General features: G+C 43.1%; 1 protein-coding gene across 1 annotated transcript; it reads left to right on the top strand.

Annotated features, from left to right (window-relative positions):
• The first annotated feature begins 2825 nt into the window (after positions 1–2825).
• Positions 2826–19463, top strand: LOC133409018 (transmembrane protein 269-like). The gene is given in 6 exon segments (XM_061688498.1): positions 2826–3991; positions 6687–6784; positions 9682–9752; positions 9754–9817; positions 17012–17212; positions 18379–19463. Coding segments are annotated over 6 exon segments (726 nt in total). The 5' UTR covers positions 2826–3809; the 3' UTR covers positions 18489–19463.
• The last annotated feature ends 1035 nt before the right edge of the window (positions 19464–20498 follow it).

Below are 20498 nucleotides of genomic sequence, written 5' to 3'. Positions count from 1 at the left end.
GGGGTTGTATTTATTTTTTAATTTAACCCCAAACAATCTCGAATAAGTGGGATACACCGCCAATATGCAAGAAAAATAAAAACAGGGATTGGGTCCCCCCAAAAAATTTGAAAAATGGGTGAGGAAAAAAAAATTGCAAATAGGTGAATCCGCGGGTGCCGAACCACAAGTATGTACTTATACATTGTATTCTTGATCCTTGGGGTATTTTGATAAAAGCATGTCACCGAGCTGTTATTTGGATACCTGGGAGCTGTTTTAAATTGTGACAAGTAATGTCCCGTCCTTGAGTCACTGACGTGCAGGAAGCGTGGGCTCACTTCCCTCTCAGTGACGGGTCTCTCTCTATATGTGCTGTCACTGGCAACCAGTCCAGGGTGTAGTCTGTGTTTCGCATGAAGTTGGTGTCTGCTGCAGCCTGGCGGTCCATGCGAATCTAAACGGGACAAGCTGTTATGTTAAATTTTGATTTAGTACCCATTTGCTGTACATTTACTTTCAAGTGACTGATGTACAGTGGGGAAAACAAGTATTTGGACAGCCACAGATTGTGCAAGTTGTCCCAATTAAAAAGATGAGAGAGGTTTGTAATTTTCATCATAAGCACACTTCAACTGTGAGAGACAGAATGGAAAAAAAATCCAGGAAATCACATTGTATGATTTATTTTTTTATTTTGTAATTTTTTTTTAAATATAGGCGCCATAGGCGCAGAATAACAGCCGCGCTTCTGTCAGACTGCCCAAGGGCAGCTGTGGGTTTTGCTCCGAAAGCTGCTGCCTGACTAGGGAAAAGCGGAAGCAAAAGAATTAATGAATAATTTCTCTCTCATTGTCCCCCCCCACTTTGTTTTACCCATTTTATCATGATGCTGCAGTGAACACTGTTGCTACAGCATGAAAATTTATGAACAGCTTTGTCTCAAGCAAATAGCTGCGCGAGCCCAACATCTGGAGTCATAACACGACCGAGACGTCAGCATTGCAGTTCTGCGTGACGCTGCATGAAGCAAGCCCCCAGCTTTCTCAGAGTCAACAGAGACACATTTTCACCATCATTTTTCAGCTTTATCAATGCTTCAGCCACTCTGTATATAGTTGCAGACAGATTTTACTCTGAAGATTGCCTAAAAGTCTGTTGAGACGCCAGTGATTCAGCTTGTTACCAATGTCATCATTGGCTGCTTGGAAATACTTCTGTAAGGTGGCAGGGTGCAAAGAAGCGCTGCTTTTCCATCAGTCACATCTAACTCCATCTTTCTATTTTTCCTTTCTATGTTCCTCTTGCTTAATGTATCTCACTGCGATATGGGCAAAGTAGAGCAGGCTTTATTCTCTTCTGTTGCGTGACTTTTATTGCGTGAAAAGAAAGAGGGTTGTTTCTGGCGCACACAAACACCATCTGATGCATTTTATAAAGAAGAATGAATGTGAGCGATCACATAAAGGGACCAGGTTCACCTCCTCACCCTACTTACTGCCTTTACTCGCTATGCTCGTAAAACCCGCCACACTTGTTTGTTGGTTTCGGTGGAGGTTCTGGCGAAGATTGTATTTCCAGAATGAGAGATGATGCTTGTTGTTGTACTTCCAGTTGACTAAAAGATCTGTCTTTTTAACAACCCTCCCTCTCCCACCCCCCAGCTACCAGTTGTTATTGATTTCCACTTTCTCACCTTCAGTATTTTCTTTCTGCCACTTAAACTTTCAAGAGCACAGGTGGTGCATGGTTTGAGACAACGCATGGGCCAAGAGCACTTTCTTCCGCAGGTATACTGAGCATTCTCAGCAAGTGCATCTGAGGGGAAGGGTTTTTGGGGCATACTTGGGGAAAAAAAAGATGAGACATTTTGAGGGTGTGTCAAATGGAACAACCCTCATGCTTTTTTATGTGAAGATTTGTCAGGTTTCTCTTTCTATCACTTTGATCACACCCTGTTTATTTCCGCATTTGCTCCATTCCAACAATGACTGAGCCTAATTGCTGGTAGTGGCGGCTGTTGGAGTTTTCTCTGGGGGCGGGGGGGACGACAATGAGAGAGAAATTATTCATTCATTCTTTTGCTTCCGCTTTTCCCTAGTCAGGCAGCAGCTTTAGGAGAGAAACCCAGACTTCCTCCTTCCCTAGCCACTTCGTACAGCTCTTCCGTTGTTCTAGTTGTTCCCAGGACCCCTGGGAGACAGAGTCTCTCCATCGTGTCCTGGGTCCGGGCTTCCTCCCGGTGAGACATGCCTGAAACACCTCACCAGGGAGGCGTCCAGGAGGCATCCTAATCAGCTGCTCCTCTCAATGCGTAGGAGCAGCAGGGTGTCTCCCTTGGAGACACCCTGCAGAAGAAACTCAGAAGAAAAAACAAACAAAAACCTTAAATAATATGAATTGAATAAAAAATAAGTACACAAAGCTGCTTGCTACTGTCTGACGGATCCACAAAGCAAAAACATTGTTCTTTTTATCATGCATGCCATGAACATCCCTGCAGCTCCTCGGGCACTCCTATCAGATGCCTCTAAGATGAGCTACGTGGATCTGTGATCCATAATCAGCTGGAGTACTTGGTAGCTACTGTACAACTGCGTATATGTACATGTGTAGTAAGTCAAAATGCCGTCGGCCATAAACAGGTGAAACATCATGAATTATTATTATTTTTTTAAAGTAAATGTGGCGTGGCAGCAGTTGCAGCTTTTGTCAGAATAAAGTAAGTCGTATGTTATTCTTTGATTCGTTTTGATTCAAATCCAAATATTCTCAAGCGGCGTTCGTTTTTTTTGGGCGGACTCAAATGCCAGTTTGAGTCACCACTCATTCGTGCATAGCCCTAAAATACACTTCCAGTGTATGTTCTCTTAGCAGTAAACTCAATCAATGCAGGAAAGCTTTTTCTATATGTAAAAACCCATGCTACAGTATAGCACTCATCAATAGATTGGATCCATTAGCTGCTGCCACATTGTACCAGGTCACCACTTTTGATTGGCGCTAGCAGACAAATTGATCTCACGTCTGGTATGTGTCAATGCAGTTGCTGCAATTCACACTGTCACTGTAGCCAATGGTGTGTGTAGTAGTTACCTAAATGTCCATTGTTTGTCAACCCACACGAGCACCGTGTGTGTGTGTGTGTGTGTGTGTGTGTGTGTGTGTGTGTGTGTGTGCGCCTGCGTGCGTGCGTGTGCGTGTTAGAGAGATACACCTGATAATGTTTGACTATTTCGGTGACGCTTTTGTCAAATACTTATTAATGCATGTAACGATAAGACCTAATGAACCTTAGCTTGTGTGAGAGTAGCTGGGAGGGGGACACTAATGATGCATGCTGGAGGCTGCACAACCCTGACTAAATGAATGCATTCTTTTGATCTGAAAATGGATGAATAATGTTTATTGTATGGTCAGTGTCTGTCCAATAAACATACATCTTGGTAAGTAATGCTTCTTTTACATTAGACAGGAGACTCAGTTTCATATAACGTGTCACCTAATATCCAGTAGGAAACATTTTTTTCATATATCCATCCCTCCATTTTCTATACCGCTTATCCTCACGAGGGTCGTGGGCGTGCTGGAGCCTTTCGGGCGAGAGGCGGGGCACACCCTGAAATGGTCGCCAGCCAATCGCAGGGCTTTTTCAGATATCAATGAAACTTATTTTCTTCTCGATTTAGATGTATTATTTTTACTTTTTTTCACATTTCACAGCAGAGATGTGGCTCAGACTGGGACAAATGATTCACATTTAGACACACTTAAGCCGGTATGGTCGTGGGTTGGGTTTTTTAGCTTGAGTCTGTCAGAGGGTCACCCAGATGGCTACTAACTGCTACTGTCATATGGTCTTAGGTCTCTTCCAGTGCACCAACAAGTTCTTTCTCAGTGATCAGGCCACAGGACTCCAGATCAAGGAGTTTGCTCGTAGAAATGCTGCAAATGCCCTATCAGTTGCCAACATGATCATGGGCATGGCCTCCATCCTCAGCAGTCTTGATGGGTGAGTCAAAAGTTCCCGATTGACAGGGGTACATGTAAGTAGTGCACAGGTGCGCACGTGCACTGAAAACTTTAAAAGTGCACCAATTTCGATTTTGCAGGAGAGAGTAGGGGTGCGCGGTCTATACAGTACATGTGGTAGACGGTATAAATTTGGCCTTCGGCATAGAGTTCGACTCCACCAAACCAATTGCGATAATGTTTGTTGAGGACATCATTGGATATGCCTCAGTGTGAAACAAGCACAACTCAAACACATCTGACCACGGTGCTGAAGGAACTGTCAGCACACACCTTCTTCTTCTTTTCCTTTCGGCTTGTCCCTTTAGGGGTCGCCACAGCGCGTCATCCTTTTCCATGTAAGCCTATCTCCTGCATCCTCCTCTCGAACACCAACTGCCATCATGTCTTCCCTCACGACATCCATCAACAATCTCTTTGGTGTTCCTCGAGCTCTCTTGCCTGGCAGCTCCATCCTCAACATTCCATTCCTCTCTGGGTACTCTGTCATAGGCTTTCTCTAGCTCTACAAAGACACAATGTAGCTCCTCCTGACCTTCTCTGTACTTTTCCATCAACATCCTCAAGGCAAATAATGCATCTGTAGTACTCTTTCTAGGCATGAAACCATACTGTTGCTCGCAAATACTCACTTCTGTCCTGAGTCTCGCGTCCACTACTCTTTCCCATAACTTCATTTTGTGGCTCATCAACTTTATTCCTCTATTGTTCCCACAGCTCTGCACATCACCCTTTTTCCTTGTATGATTTCCTGTACTGTGAGGTTCCACCACCAAGTCTCCTTCTCTCCTTTCCTGCCAGAAGATACACCAAGTACTCTCCTGCCTGCCTCTCTGATCACCTTGGCTGCAGTGGTCCAGTCTTCTGGAAGCTCCTCCTGTCCACCGAGAGCATGTCTCACCTCTTCCCGAAAAGCTTCACAACACTCGTCCTATCTCAGCTTCCACCACATGGTTCTCTGCTCTGCCTTTGTCTTCCTAATTTTCCTCCCCACCACCAGAGCCTATCTTACACACCACCATCCTATGCTGTCTAGCCACACTCTCCCCGACCACGACCTTACAGTCGGTAACCTCCTTCAGATTACATCGTCCGCACAAGGTGTAATCCACCTGCGTGCTTCTACCTCCGCTCTCGTAGGTCACCATATGTTCTTGCCTCTTCCGGAAAAATGTGTTCCCTACAGCCATTTGCATTCTTTTTGCAAAGTCTACCACCATCTGTCCCTCCAAGTTCCTTTCCTGGATGCCGTACTTACCCTTCACTTCTTTATCACCCCTGTTTCCTTCACCAACATGTCCGTTACAATCTGCACCAATCACGACTCTCTCTCTGTCTGGGATGCTCAGAACTACTTCGTCTAGCTCCTTCCAGAATTTCTCTTTCACCTCTAGGTCACATCCTACCTGTGGGGCATAGCCATTAATCACACTATACATAACACCCTCAATTTCAACTTTCACCCTCATCACTCGATCTGATACTCTTTTCACCTCCAAGACATTCTCAACAGCCAACTCTTCTTTTAAAATAACCCCGACTCCATTTCTCTTCTCATCTACACCATGGTAAAATAAGTTAAACCTTGCTAAACCCTAAAAACTTCTGGCCTTACTCTCTTTCCACCTGGTCTCCTGGACACACAATATATCAACCTTTCTCCTAATCATCATGTCAACCAACTCCCGAGATTTTCCTGTCATAGACTCAATATTCAAAGTCCCCACATTCAGTTCTAGGCTCTGTGCTTTCCTCTTCTCTTTCTGCCGAAGAACCCGCTTTTCACTTCTTTGACTTCGACCCACAGTAGCTGAATTTCCAACGGCACCCTGCAGGTTGACGGCGCCGGTGGCGGACGTTGTTAACCCGGGCCACGCCCGATCCGGTATGGAATTCTTTGGATGAATGCTCATATTTGTTTGGCAAAGTTTTAAGCCGGATGCCCTTCCTGACGCAACCCTCTGCATTTATCAGGCTTGGGACCGACCTACAGTTTGCACTGGCTTGTGCCCCCCATAGGGCTGCATTTGTCAGCACACACCTGACACCATTTAAAGTGCCTCTGATGAACCACAAACAAAGTTCAGTTGTTCTAGTGGGCTTTTACTTCCATTGTTTTGGATTCTAGCAGAAGCCTGAAGGTGTTGTGCTAAGACTGACAGCTATTTCAAACTGTTCGTAATTCCCTCCACCTTGAGGCCCCAGTTCCAGCTGAAGCCAGTGCCAAAAGATTATATGCTGGTACCACAATGCTTCACTGTAGGTACTGTATAAGGTTCTCATGGTTATGAGCAGTGCACGTGTGGCAAAATGTGTTCTAAAAAATGTTCTGAACACAGCCACGTCACACTTATAAGAGGGTGTGCACACTTGTGCCCTTTCATTTATTAGGGGGGCATTTTATTAATTGTGTACATGATATGCAGAACATATTCATCCTAAAACTTAGGGATATATTAAGGAAAGATGCCAAATTATTTTTTAATGGGTTTTCTTTTAATGTTGTTTTTTGCCCCTTAAGGGCTATATGAGTTAGGTCACCCAAACATTTAAAACAAGTTCCAAGGTCTATAAAAGACAGAATAAATAAGGTCAAGACACTTTTTGAAGGCTTAACATTCACGTATCCTCTTGTATGTTGCTGCTTTCAAATACAATAACTTTGTTTTGTTCAGGCACCATCATGCAGCATGTTGGCTGGTTCTTATTGGCTACCTGCTGGATTTGGCAGATGGAGCTGTTGCCAGGCGACTTGACGCCTGCTCTGCCCTGGGTAAGTGGAGTGTTGTGGTCGATAGCTTGCCAAAGATCAACTTAAAATGGGGCATTGGCCAAGCTCTCTGCTCAGTGCTTTGTTCAAGTTTTCAGTTTGGCAAAACACAAAGCTCCCAGCTGCAGGAGACTCAGCCGTTTACTCATCTGGATTGTCTTACAAAGTCTGTAACAGGAGATAAAAGACAAACGGAGGCATGAGACGGAATGTCTATCGCTTCTAAGTAATGCATTATTCATTAAAGTTCAGGTTGAAACAATTTTTTTTTTTTAAAGTTAGAATTAAATTTTCTTTATTAATTGATTTACATCCGACAAATCAACAAACCATGACTAGGTAGCTGAGGTGAAAGGTAATATATATACTCTAGCATACCTGGATATAGTTTAACATTTTTACAGTTATCAGCTCAGCTCTCATCACATTTCCTGTTAGCACTCGACCACCCAAATTTAAATCCATCCTCAAACCTTCAGGAGATTTTTGGTAATTTTAGAACTACATCTAGTTTTACGTACATGGCCAGTTGCTCATTAAATTGACTTATGTGCAGGCAGCATGGTCTTCAGTTCTCACTTAGTGACGGTGTGAATGTGAATGGGTGTCTGTCTCCATGTGTGAAGTCAACCATATAGAAAATGGATGGATGGGACAAAATGGCCAACATAGCTGAGTTCAACTCATGATACACGCTCCTTGCTGCTTTCTTAGCAGATTTAATTTTTCGTCACGCTTTGGTTAACTTTCATGGCATATTGCTATATGTTAAGAATCCTACACATTTTGCTCCGTCTAAGCTGGGGCCAAAAGACATATTGTTATGTGTTTTTGGTAACGCTTTACCAGGTATCATTTTCAGTAGATTTTGGTCCCTGTGTACACATTTTCTTTTGGATCAATAACATATCAACCTAATTCTAACAACTGGTGGCCATATTCTCAACTTGGCACGTAACATTTTTGTTAGGGGCCTGGACTTGTGCACTTTTCATCTCCATGGATTCTCCCATTCAGAATTAAAAAATGAAATAATTCAGCAAAAGTAATTTAATCAGAATACTATGCATTGTGACTCAATGCATGTTTAAAGGTCCATCAGTAAAAACCTACCGGTTTCATGTAGGCATATAAATAATCAGATCTAGTTTATATATATATATATATATATATATATATATATATAATATTTTTAAATATTAATTTATTTATTTTAAACTCCAAAGGCTTGTCTTTAAAGGGACACTGTGTCACATTTTCAGTTCTTTATTGGCCAAAATCAATGTCTGTGTTTATACGTGTGCTATCATTGGTTTATTATGACCTCTAGTAATAATCTGATACATTCTTGTCAGCAAAGAATTTTCAATTTATTTATACATAAGAGTGATGACCCAGTAGGGGAGCACCATGACGGTCTGCCATCTCGAAACTGAAGTTGCCAGCTTTCTCCTTGACAAGTAAGTCAACACTGCATAAATTAGCATGAAGCTAACTTTTTTCATTCGGTTTTGTTAAACAGTGTTGTTGTTCTTCAAGGTTTTTTGGCTGCCGTTGTTACAGTACGTGTTTGAAAAAACTGAGGCTCCAGATTTGTTTTGATGTAATGCACAATTTTAACGCTAGTGGGAGTAATCCCTACACAGTGTCCCTTTATATGCTGGTCAGCAACATGTTTGCAGCAGGATCTTTCCACGCAGTTGTCGGTGTTCATCATAAAAAAAAACAAAAAAAAAACGTTGTGAAAATGTCTGCTAGCTGTGATATTCTCTTAAACACTGTAACTGACACCTTTTAGAGCGACTATATTTTTTTGTTCAGTCTCTCTGTGTGGTTATGGTTGTTGAGGAATTTGGTTTAGATTGCTGAAATCAATTAGCTTGTTAAAGCACTAATAAGGAATGGGGGTGAGCTGAGCCTTCAAGCCAGTGTGTAGGTGTATCCCAACGATGGCATACTGCACGAGACTGCGATGAAAAAAGAAAGAGAGGAAAAACTTCACAACAGTGACAGTTTGAATACATTTGATTGCTTTCTGTAAGTCTCGTTTACAATATTATGAATATGTTTGACATATATTGTAACGGCACCCAAACCTCAAGTGCAATATGATGTTTCACCTTCACAAGAGGCGTGACGTACGACCTCTGAAGCGCGTGGTGGGTGCTTAAGTTGACGGGAGAATACAAGGCAGGCTAGATTTGACATGAAACACCCACATTTTAAAGTTTGCTCAACCTCGCGTAAAGGTGCGTAAATGAAAGATTTAAGTGGATGGGAGAATCTGCGCAGCCGTTAAAGCACGCCACACAGCGCCCCTTTTCCCTCTTAAACACGGGAGTTAGTGCTTTGTGTTTTTGTGCGGTTTTGCCATTTTAAAAGCGCAGCACTTCAGCAAGCACACGCCAGACACAATAACCGTGCACTTTTTCTCAAAAGCACAAAATAGTTCTGAGGTGCATCACCCACAGTTCTTTGTGTCGGTGCTGTGTTTTTCTGCTTGACTGTGCAGGTGGATGTTGTTTTGCCCCTCACGTATTATGTCAAATGAACTTTGTGATCAGGCAGACAAATTCCATTGGATCACCCCTCAATTGTTCATGTTATCCCATTGCTTTGGGTTCTCTGCATATCTGAAATTGTTAAAATGGTTGACCCTGGGCTGCAGAATACCATCGCGTTCGTTCCAGCTGTAGCTCGACTCACCTCTTCCTCTTCTGCTGAAATGCACGCTTGCTTCTCTTGAGGGATAAAGAGAAAAGGCAGTGGAGAATGTTGTTTGTTGAGTGGCTGCTGACGCTGAAATTCCCACATTGCCGATAAGCATGCAGAACATTCTGTCCAAGAATGCGCAATAATTATGGTAACTGTTCTTTTTTGTCCCCCCTTTCTTTCTCAAGGTGCAAAGCTGGATGACTTTGCCGATTTCACAACATTCGGGATTGCTACATCCCTGCTCCTGAGGACACCTTGACTTGCTGGATAAAATCCTGTGCATGTGCTACACCCTCTCGGTTTTTTTTTTTTTTTTGGTGAGTCTTTAAAACTGAGCGTTGCTTCTGAACACACTTACTGTAGAGTGCATAGATGATGAGTTGGCAGGGTTTTTGGTGACTGTGTCCCTTCTTCAAGCATTCTTTTCAATATATATGGGATGCCTCCATTGAATGCGTAGGGCTTTTTTTATTCTCTTGAGGGGGAAGAGATGGCACAGGGTTTTTTATGGGTCCAGGGACCCCCTTACATGGTAGAAATTCTTCCAATGACCCCCTCATAATCTTAACCCCAATTCAACATTCTGTAAGTAGCTAAACTGAATAAAGACAAAATAAAGTTGATGAGAAAGAAGAAGATGAAGCCTATGACAGAGCACCTAGACAGGAACTTTGATATTGCATGAGAAAGTTTGCCGTGGTAGAGAATTATGTTAGAATATTCCAGAGAGCTCTACACTGTGAGCCTTTGCAGTAAAATTGGACCAATATTATACTGTATTTCTATTGTGACGTACAGTATATTACTGTAAAACGCAATGCACCATTGGAGCAAAACCCCAAAAAATACAGCACTACAGTCATCCTTCATTTTTGTTTCATCATGGGAACGAGGACAGAATAATGTACAGGTAGCTCCCATTGTTTTGTTCGCCGCAAAGAAAAGTTTTCCTGCCAGCCAGCAAGTTTTGGACAACCTCCACTCGACGTCTGCCACCTGACTATAATTTGACAGTTGGGTGTCTGGAACTCATGTAAGTCACATTTTTCTACCTAATGTCGTATGGAAATTACATTTTTGTGTTATATCCATTTCGGGGCTGAATTACCGAACGTATGTCGAATGCCTGTGGAAAGGTTTGGTCCACAGTGAGAAAAACATGTTTGATGCTATCTGAGAGTCGTTTTTGTTAATTTTGTTGGCGTCGTCTTTTTCGCATGACAATAAACGTGAAATAAACAGACTAACGTCTCGGCATGTAGTATTGGAAGGCGTTATGCTAAGTTACAGCTGCGTCTTCGAACGCGTGTCCGGAGCTAGAGAGTCATTTTTGTTACTTTTCTTTGCTTTGTGTTTGTTGCCCTATATAAACGAAGTAATGGCTCCGCGTGTTACAATACTTTTAGAATTATTAACCACATTTTAAGTCATGTGACGCTACCTAAACTAGTGAGAATTATAATTTTTTTTGTTTCTGTGCCGAAGACATTTCATGGCACGTCATAATCATTCGTTCCTGTTTGTTAACCCATACATTATCTGTCCTTTTTTAAAGGTCGCACTTGCAGCCACACGGCCCACACCAGCTATACCGTGCAGCTGACTATTTTGCCCGACACCCCAAGTTTGATTGTGGCAGGTAATAATTGTATGTGATTTTCAATGAGAATAGAATATGGGCAGCAACAGCTACTACTTGTATCTTTCATACAGAGTTGGCAGTGGCAGCTGCCATCAAAATCAATACACGGGAAACATTTTAGTCCCCTTACAGTGCAACTGTTGCACTGGGGTTGACCAGTCCCCAGTACACATGAACATGAGTAAGCATTGAGCAAATCATAAGCATTTTGTGGGGGGATCCATTGTTTTTGTATCCATATTTCTCCTGCTGCTTCACCAGCTTTCTTAACATAGCTCACACAATGACTTCATGTAACCATGATTTCCAGAATAATCCGCTATATGCGGTACATCACTTGACCAACTTGAAACCCAATTTAATGAAATTTTGTTTTCTTTATGGCTGGTGTCTTCAGTCAAAGGTTTCATACAGGTATATCATTTATTATACAAATATGTTATATGTAACCACAAAAAAAAAGCCTAAACATCAGATATTGTCATCTTTTTTGGCTCTGTGGGGAAAGCTTGTGTTAAACAAAATACATTGTAGACATTTAAAGTTCCTACGGGTGCTTTGTCACGGTCTCCTGCTATAGGGTTCTGCCATTTACGCGTGCTGTAAAGAAGTGCTTTGACCTATTTGCCAAATGCAGAAGTTGGTTGCGCATGTACCGGATTCTCCACTGTGTGGATACTAGGGATGGATGAATATCGATACCAGGTATTGGTATCGGGCCGATACCGGCTTTATTTCAAAGTATTGGGTACTTGCAAAGATTGCCGATACCAGCCACCGATAATTAAGGCAAAAAAAATCTGACATTGAGCAAGTCCTCCACCTCACTAGTTGGCGCTACATTGCAGGAGACTCACACATTGGCGAATGATCATGTGTATCAGAAGGAAAGAAAGTCTTTGTTCACAATCATTTGTCATGAACGGAACAAACTACAGGACCCAAAATGCACGACTCCAATTCAAATGGACAGTTACAAAAAGAGAGGTTTAATAAACGGGCAGAGGTCGGTACACAGGCAGGCAATCAGAAAAGGCAACAGTATCCAAAAAACATGAGGCAAACAGGCAAGGTCAATAATCAGAACAGGGTCTAGGCTTACTATGAGTTGGTGACGTGGAAACAAGGAATGCTGGAACGTGACAACAAGGTACAACGAACTGGTGACCAGAAAGAATGAGACAGGAGGTTAAATGCATGGGGTGATCAGAATCAGAATCAGAATCATCTTTATTTGCCAAGTATGTCCAAAACACACAATGAATCTGTCTCCGGTAGATGGCGCCGCTCCAGTACAACATACAGTCAATTTACAGAACACTTTGGAGACATAAAGACATTGACAAAAAACAATAGTACGATAATCTGGGACAATGTTGGTTGTGCAAATGTTACAGATACTCCTCAATTAGTGTGCAAATGGAGCAGATGCTACTCTGGCATGAGTGGCCAGTCTATGCAAATAGTGCAGCATGGCGAGACAACTACAGTGAGTGCACGAGTAATACATAATTGGCCCCACAGAAATGTGACAACGAACTCAAGTCAAAAAATTGCCAGCTTGTTGTCATGGAATTGTAGGTTAGCTGTTTAAGAAGTTGATTTCAAGAGGGAAGAAGCTGTTGGAATGTCTACTAGTTCTAGTTTGCATTGATCGGTAGCGCCTCCCTGAGGGAAGGAGCTGGAAGAGCTGGTGACCGGGGTGCAGAGGGTCTGAGAGGATTTTGCACGCCCTTGTCTTAGTTCTGGCAGCGTGCAAGTCCTCAAGGGTGGGTAGGGGGGTACCGACAATCCTTTCAGCAGTTTTGATTGTCCGTTGCAGTCAGAGTTTGTCCTTTTTTGTAGCGGCACCAAACCAGACTGTGATGGAAGAACACAGGACTGATTCGATGACCGCTGTGTAGAACTGTCTCAGCAGCTCCGATGGCAGGCCGTGCTTTCTCAGAAGCCGCAGGAAGTACATCCTCTGCTGGGCCTTTTTGAGGACGGAGTTGATGTTGTTCGCCCACTTCAGGTCCTGAGAGATTGTAATTTCCAGGAACTTGAAGGTCTCGACGGTTGACACAAGGCAGCTGGACAACGTGAGGGGCAGCTGTGGCGAAGGATGCCTCCTGAAGTCCACGATCATCTCTACCGTCTTGAGCGTGTTCAGCTCCAGGTTGTGTCGCCCGCACCACAGCTCCAGCCGCTCCGCTTCCTGTCGATATGCAGACTCGTCACCGTCCTTGATGAGGCCGATGACAGTGGTGTCATCTGCAAACTTCAGGAGCTTGACAGTCGGGTTCGCTGAGGTGCAGTCGTTCGTGTAGAGAGAGAAGAGCAGCGGAGAGAGGACACAACCTTGGGGCGCCCCAGTGCTGATGCTGCGTGTGGATGAGGTGGCCTCCCCCAGCCTGACCTGCTGTGTCCTGCCCGTCAGAAAGCTGTAAATCCACTGGCAGATGGCAGTTGAGATGCTGAGCTGGAGAAGCTTGGATGAAAGGAGTTCAGGGATGATGGTGTTGAACACTGAGCAGAAGTCCACGAACAGGATCCTCGCGTAGGTCCCTGCACTGTCGAGGTGTTCTAGGATGAAGTGCAGTCCCATGTTGACTGCATCATCCGCAGACCTGTTCGCTTGGTAGGCAAACTGCAGTGGGTCCAGCAGGGGACCTGTGACACTCTTGAGGTGGTCCAGCACGAGACGTTCAAAGGACTTCATGACCACAGATGTCAAAGCGACAGGCCTGTAGTCATTCAGACCCGAGATTGCAGGTTTCTTGGGGACTGGAAGGATGGTGGAGCGTTTGAAACTTCGCACATTTCCAGAGGTACAGCTGGTTTCTAGCTCGATTATACAGGGCCCTGTCCCCCCTCTGATATGCGTCCTCCTTAGCTTGGCGAAGCTGCTTAAGTTTAGCAGTGAACCACGGCTTGTTGTTGTTGAATGTGCGAAATGATTTTGTTGGTACACAAACCTCTTCACTGTTTTCACTGTAGGCTTCGCACATTTAAGTTCTTGCCTGTACGTCGGTATAAAGTGAATTAAGCAGTGATCAGACGAGCCCAGGGCTGCACGAGGTATAGCACGGTATGCGTTTTTTACCGTAGTGTAGCAGTGGTCTAAAGTATTATTTTCCCTGGTAGGACAGTCGATGTGCTGCTTGTATTTAGGGAGTTTGTGGTTGAGTTTAGCTTTGTTAAAGTCCCCGAGAATAATGAGGGCTGAGTCCGGGTGGTTTTTTTCAATTTCGTTGACTTGTTCGGCGAGCGTTAGCAGTGCGGCGTTCGTGTTAGCTTGAGGCGGTATGTAAACTCCAGCCAGGATGAACGATGCGAACTCACGTGGCGAGTAGAATGGTTTACAGTTTAAAAATAGCGACTCCAAATGCGGGCTGCAGTGTGTGCTGAGCTCCGTGACGTCCGTACACCATTTTTCGTTGATATAGAAGCATATCCCGCTGCCCTTTGTTTTCCCCTATGATTCCATGTCGCGGTCCGCTCGATGAATGTGGAAGCCGGGAAGCATGACTCCGCCATCGGGTACACCGTCGCAAAGCCAGGTCTCCGTGAAGCACATGGCCGCGGAACGTCCGAAGTCTTTACTGGTCTTTAATAGAAGATGAAGCTCGTCCATTTTGTTGGATAGGGAGCGTACATTCGCGAGGTGGATCGACGGGAACGCCAATCTGTGTCCTCTCTTGCGGAGTTTCACCTGAATGCCGGCCCGTTTCCCTCTGTGGCACCGCTTCCGTCTCCATGCGCCGAAAACCACGGACGCCGCTCCGGTGAGTAACCCGGGGGAAAAAACTGAGCGGATTTGCGAAAGTTGGTGACAGAAAGTCCGGAGTAGCCTCCTTGATGGTTAGCAGGTCTCCCCTTGTGTAAGTGAGTCGTGTAAGGTCTCCAAAGACGGACGAAAAACACAAAAACAATACTCGAGAGCGCGTTACCGAGGCGACCACCGCGTTACCGAGGCGACCACCGACCACAGGCCACTGTTAACATGATGGCCAGTCAATGTGTATACTGTATTAATAGACTGTCACCTGAAAGACTGATTTTTGTCGTTGTTTTACTTTGTTTTTCTTGAAGCAATGCTGATGTAAATCCAGAGAGGGGAACCAAAGCTAGGAATGACAAGGCACTAAGCAAGAAGAGTGGCAGGATGGTGTAAATCAAGGTAGCATCGGTGAATCCACGTCTGTACACTCATCAACAAGCTTGGTGATTCCAAGTGGGAATTTGTGTGATTTTACGCACACACACAAACACATACATTGTGATGCTTGTTTTGTTTTCAGTTGACAATTGTTAAAGTCACTAGTGTTAAACTTATCCAACGCTGTTAGACTTCCAATTAAAAAAAGATTGAAAATGAACTACCTTTCTTTTGTCTTTATATTGATGATGGTGGTGGTGGCGATTATCATAATAATATTATGATATCAAAAATATAATTTTTATCATCAGTAATAACAATGGCGATAAAAATATATAGAATAAGAAATACAGTCAATATTTATTAATCTTATAAAATACATTATTTTCCTGGATATTAATTTACATTATTATGCTGAATTAATTTGCAATATTTTACAGGATTACTGCTGCCAGTAAAACACTGTAATTTCTACAGTAAGAGGTTTTACAGTGTCGGACAGAGGTGTGGGTGTGACGGAGGAGTCGGGAGTGAAGGTGGGACTGCATCAGGGATCAGCTCTAGGCCTCCTCCTGTTTGCAATGGTGATGGAAAGTGGCCATTGAGGCGAGACTGGAATGGACCATGATGTTCACAGATTACAAGGTGATCTGCAGTGACAACAAGGAGCAGGTGGAGGAATGCGCTGGAAAGGAGAGGAATGAAGATGAGCCAAAGACAGAATATACAGTATGTGCATGAATAAAAGGGGGCAGAGTAATGCGACAGGGAGAATAGACAGTGACCGTGGACGACTTTAAATACTTGGGGTTAGCAGTCTAGAGCTATGATGAGAGTGGAAAAAAGGTGAAGAAACAGATCCAAGTAGGTTGGAATGGGTGGAGGAAAGTGTCAGGTGTGTTCTGTGATGTAACAGTCTCGGGTAGGATGAAAGGAAAGCTTTTTAAGACAGTGGTGATGTCAGCCATGATGTACGGATTAGAGACAGTTGCACTGAAGAGACGACAGGAGACAGAGCTGGAGGTGGTGAGGATGAAGATGTGGAGGTTCTCTGTAAGAGTAACCAAGTTTGATCGGATTAGAAATGAGCTCATCAGAGGGACAGCCAAGGTTGGATGTGTTGGAGACAAAGTTAAAGCGAGCAGACCGAGAGGAGAATGTATACTGGTAGAAAGACGATGACCGAGGGTTGATCGATGTTGTGTGAAAAGACGTGAGGGCAGTTGGTGTTAAAGAGCAGACTGCAGAAGAATGAAAAATGACAACACACTCTCTGGAGAACCCTAACGGGACAAGCCAAAAGAAAAAGAAGATAAACTCCCTATTTTTTTTTAACATTTCAACCTAAATATTTAGATTTTCTCAGTTTAGTGTTTCGTATCACTTGATGTATTTAATACTTTATCCATCGTCAAGAGCTATAAATGCTCTGCAATGCTCTGAATTTTGCGTAAAGTGACTGATGCGGGGATGAAAAAGTAATGTGATACGTCACAGTCATATCAGAGCTTTTAATTGGGCCACAGCTAAAGGTAGGGAGGAGTAATTGGTTTAGTACTGTATGTTTGTTTTATTGGCGTACCAGTCCCCATTTGTAAGGTATACACTTTTTAAAAAATGTTATGGCTAAACAATTTATTGGATATTATTTTGCGGAACCCCAACCTACAGCCCCCAGACCCAAACAGTTTGAGAACCCCTGAACTCGAGAAATCTTCATCTTGCTTTGTAGGGATTCCGTTCATGTATCGTGGACTGCCATGCATCTACTCCTCGGCCATCCTAGCCAGTGCCTCGCTGCTGTCGGGCGGCAACACGGCCATGCTGCGAGTCATCGCTGTGGCCATGATCCTCTTCATGATTAGTCACAGTTTCTACCCTCACGACCGAGTGCTGGAGTCCCAGGCTTGGAAGAAGGTTGTCTATGCTGGGGGTAAGTCCATTTACTCAAGCCTTTTAATTCAATGCTATTATTTTATAGTACTTCAATGTGATGAATAATATTATGTTAGTTAGTGGATTTGTTAAAGACATCAGTTTGTTGTTCCTGTAAAACGCTCACTGTTTAGCGCTGAGCACAATTGCAACCGGACATATGCAGATTCTTTTGACCCCAGCAACCTCAAACAAAACTTAATCTTTCACTTTCAAAATCAGTGGAAGCCTTACTTTTGTATATAAAAGTAATATTTGAAGTTGGAACCAGTCCATACACAAAAAGGTGCCTAAAGGTATTGATCAGTTCATCCATTCATCCATCCATCCATTTTCTGAGCTGCTTCTCCTCACTAGGGTCGCGGGCGTGCTGGAGCCTATCCCAGCTGTCATCGGGCAGCCCCTGAACTGGTTGCCAGCCAATCGCAGGGCACATAGAAACAAACAACCATTCGCACTCACAGTCTTGCCTACGGGCAATTTAGAGTCTCCAATTAATACATGTTTTTGGGATGTGGGAGGAAACCGGAGTGCCCGGAGAAAACCCACGCAGGCACGGGGAGAACATGCAAACTCCACACAGTCGGGGCCGGGGATTGAACCCGGGTCCTCAGAACTGTGAGGCTGACGCTCTAACCAGTCGTTCACCGTGCCGCCTGATCAGTTCCAATTTCAAATATTTTCTTGACACAGTGTGTCAAAGTAAGGCTTCTACCGTCATGTTGTTACTCAGAGCAGCATTGACAATCAGAAGAGCATGCCATTTTAAAGGATTGAAAGAAAAGGTTTTTTTGGGGTTATTTTTTTACCGTAATAAAAAAATTGGACCGTTGTACTGTAGAATGCTGCATTCTTCATTTTGATTGAGTTCATTGGCAGGTTGGAGAACCAACCACTTACAAATTCAGTAATCTTTTTACCGTGTTTGTCACCAAGGAAATCACTCTTAATCGGGAAACGTGTTTTTACACACAATTTTGCAATTGAATTGCTGCTATGTATCAAATATAAAAATCCCATATTCAGTATATATCAACCGCACGATATTCAGCGTATGTTGGGGGCCCGGCTCCTGTCTCTCATTTCGTTGACGTTCACTTTATATCCTCTCTTAACGAAATGATATTTTTTCCCCCACTCCCACTTTTCATTTCCTCTGCTTAGGGGTGGTCATGCTGTTCTGCTCGTTCTTCCCTCCTGCTTGTGTATACTATCTACTGTGGTCTCTCTCCTATATTTTGTTCCCAACATCCCTTTGGAGCAGTAAAGTGTAAAATCAAGAAGGTGGGCACTTCCAGGCTGCTGCTAGCTGCCATGGAGGATCCAAGCTCATTTACCTCAAACAAACACTATTTAACACTTCCAGTGTTGTGCAAATGGCGGCAGTGAGTCCCAAATAAACTGAATGGCATGTATGCATACGTTGCATTCTGTAATCTGTAATCCATAGTAAAGAACTCATGAAAGTATTCACGTTCAGATGAAGATTTGCTAAAATGGGGGAGTTTCCAATTTTCATAAAAAAAAAAAAAAAACAGTTTGTCCTACGTATTTGTTTATACAATAGTCTTTATTACCTAGCAGTCGTACAGGACAAATATGATCTGTGAAAAAAAAAAAAAAGAAATCACCCATCTCTGGCCCAATCTTTTGCCTCATGTGATGTGCAAGAAACCACTGCACCCAAGAAAAAAGAACCAATCAGAAACAGAAGGCATGCCTTGTGTGGCAATCATTTGTTGTGCACTCACTGGCACACTGATAACGGGCACACCCTGCGGCCCAGAGCTCACCTGTTACCTTGTCATCCCGGAAAAACTTTATTCTTTATGGAATGCTACTATTACACTCAATGCTATTGTTTTTTTACTGTCAAGTCATAATGACTGTTTTAAAAAATATGCCAAAATGTGATTTTTGGTAAAATTGTAAACTCCCCTTTAAATATTAACCATTTACTACAACATTTATTGGATCAAACTTTTGAATATTGTGTCAACATTATTATTCTTACATCTGTACAAAAAAAAGCAGACAGTTCATTTAACTTTAACCACAATTATTAACAAAGGTTTGAGTTTTTCATCAGTCAGAACTTTAAAATCACTGAACCATATTGGATTTTGGTAATTATTAATAGATGCAACTGTTGTTATACTGTTCCAAAGCCTTGTTTTAATCTATCTGGAAAAGTGGCTGAGACTGCAAGACAAATGTTTAATAAAAGCAATAAAAATATTGAAATACGAGACTTGACTATTGTGCTTAATCACCAGACTCTTCTCTTCAAGTAATACATCATTTTGATTTGATGGATAAAACAGGTCCTGTACCAGAAAGTTCAGGTCATGTTATAATGTTTAAAACAGAATAGAATCAAACTTTATTGTCACTGTCACAGGAACAATGAAAATCAGTTCACCTATGCATACATCCATCAATTTTTCTATACTGCTTATCCGGTTCTGGGTCGCTGGGAGCCTAACCTACTTGACCTCGGACAAAAGGCAGACTGCACCTTGGATTGGTCGGCAGTCAATCACAGGGCACATATAGCGACGGAAACGGCACCTAATAAGTCGCTGTTACCAGCAGTAGTTCAGCAACACAGATCCAAAGAATTTGAATATTTGTGTTTTTGTTTATGTGATCTTAGGATATGTTCCAGCACTTCAGTGACCCTGAACAGAAAATTACGTCAATCATTTGTCACTTGTTGCTAGGCAAAATTGTTGCCCCACATGGTGACGAAAGGACTGGGAAGTTAACATGAATTTAACCCAAAATAAAACCATGAAGATTAGATAACTTTGCAGAATGAAATGACTGACCAAATGCAACTACTACTAAAAAAGAAGAACATAATTAACAAGCTATTCCACAAAAGTGGTGTCCTATATTAGCTGCCATCATTGTTAGATATGCAAGGCTGCTGAGTACAAAGATGATTCAGTGCTAATGATTCGCATAAAGCACAGGACTTGAAACAGGTGTCTCCCTCCCCCCCTCCCATGGCAGTTGTTTCATTTAGAAATGACATAAAACAGAGAGGTAGCAGGTTGCCGTAGCGGTTAGCACGTCTGCCCCACAGTTCTGAGGTTCCGGGGAGGTTTCAGGTCCAGCCTTCCTATGCGAAGTTTGTGTGTTCTTCTTGTGCCTGTATGGGTTTTCTGTGGGTTATGTCGCTTCCTCCAAAAACATGCAAGAAACCGTTTTCCACATGTGTGAATGGTTGTTTGTCTGTATGTGCCCTACCTTTGGCTGCCGACAAAGTCCCGGTGTTC

The sequence above is a fragment of the Phycodurus eques genome, chromosome 1 (assembly GCF_024500275.1).
Source record: "Phycodurus eques isolate BA_2022a chromosome 1, UOR_Pequ_1.1, whole genome shotgun sequence".
NCBI lineage: Eukaryota > Metazoa > Chordata > Actinopteri > Syngnathiformes > Syngnathidae > Phycodurus > Phycodurus eques.
Note: the sequence above shows the minus strand (reverse complement) of the source record. Positions and strands in the feature narration are given on the sequence as shown.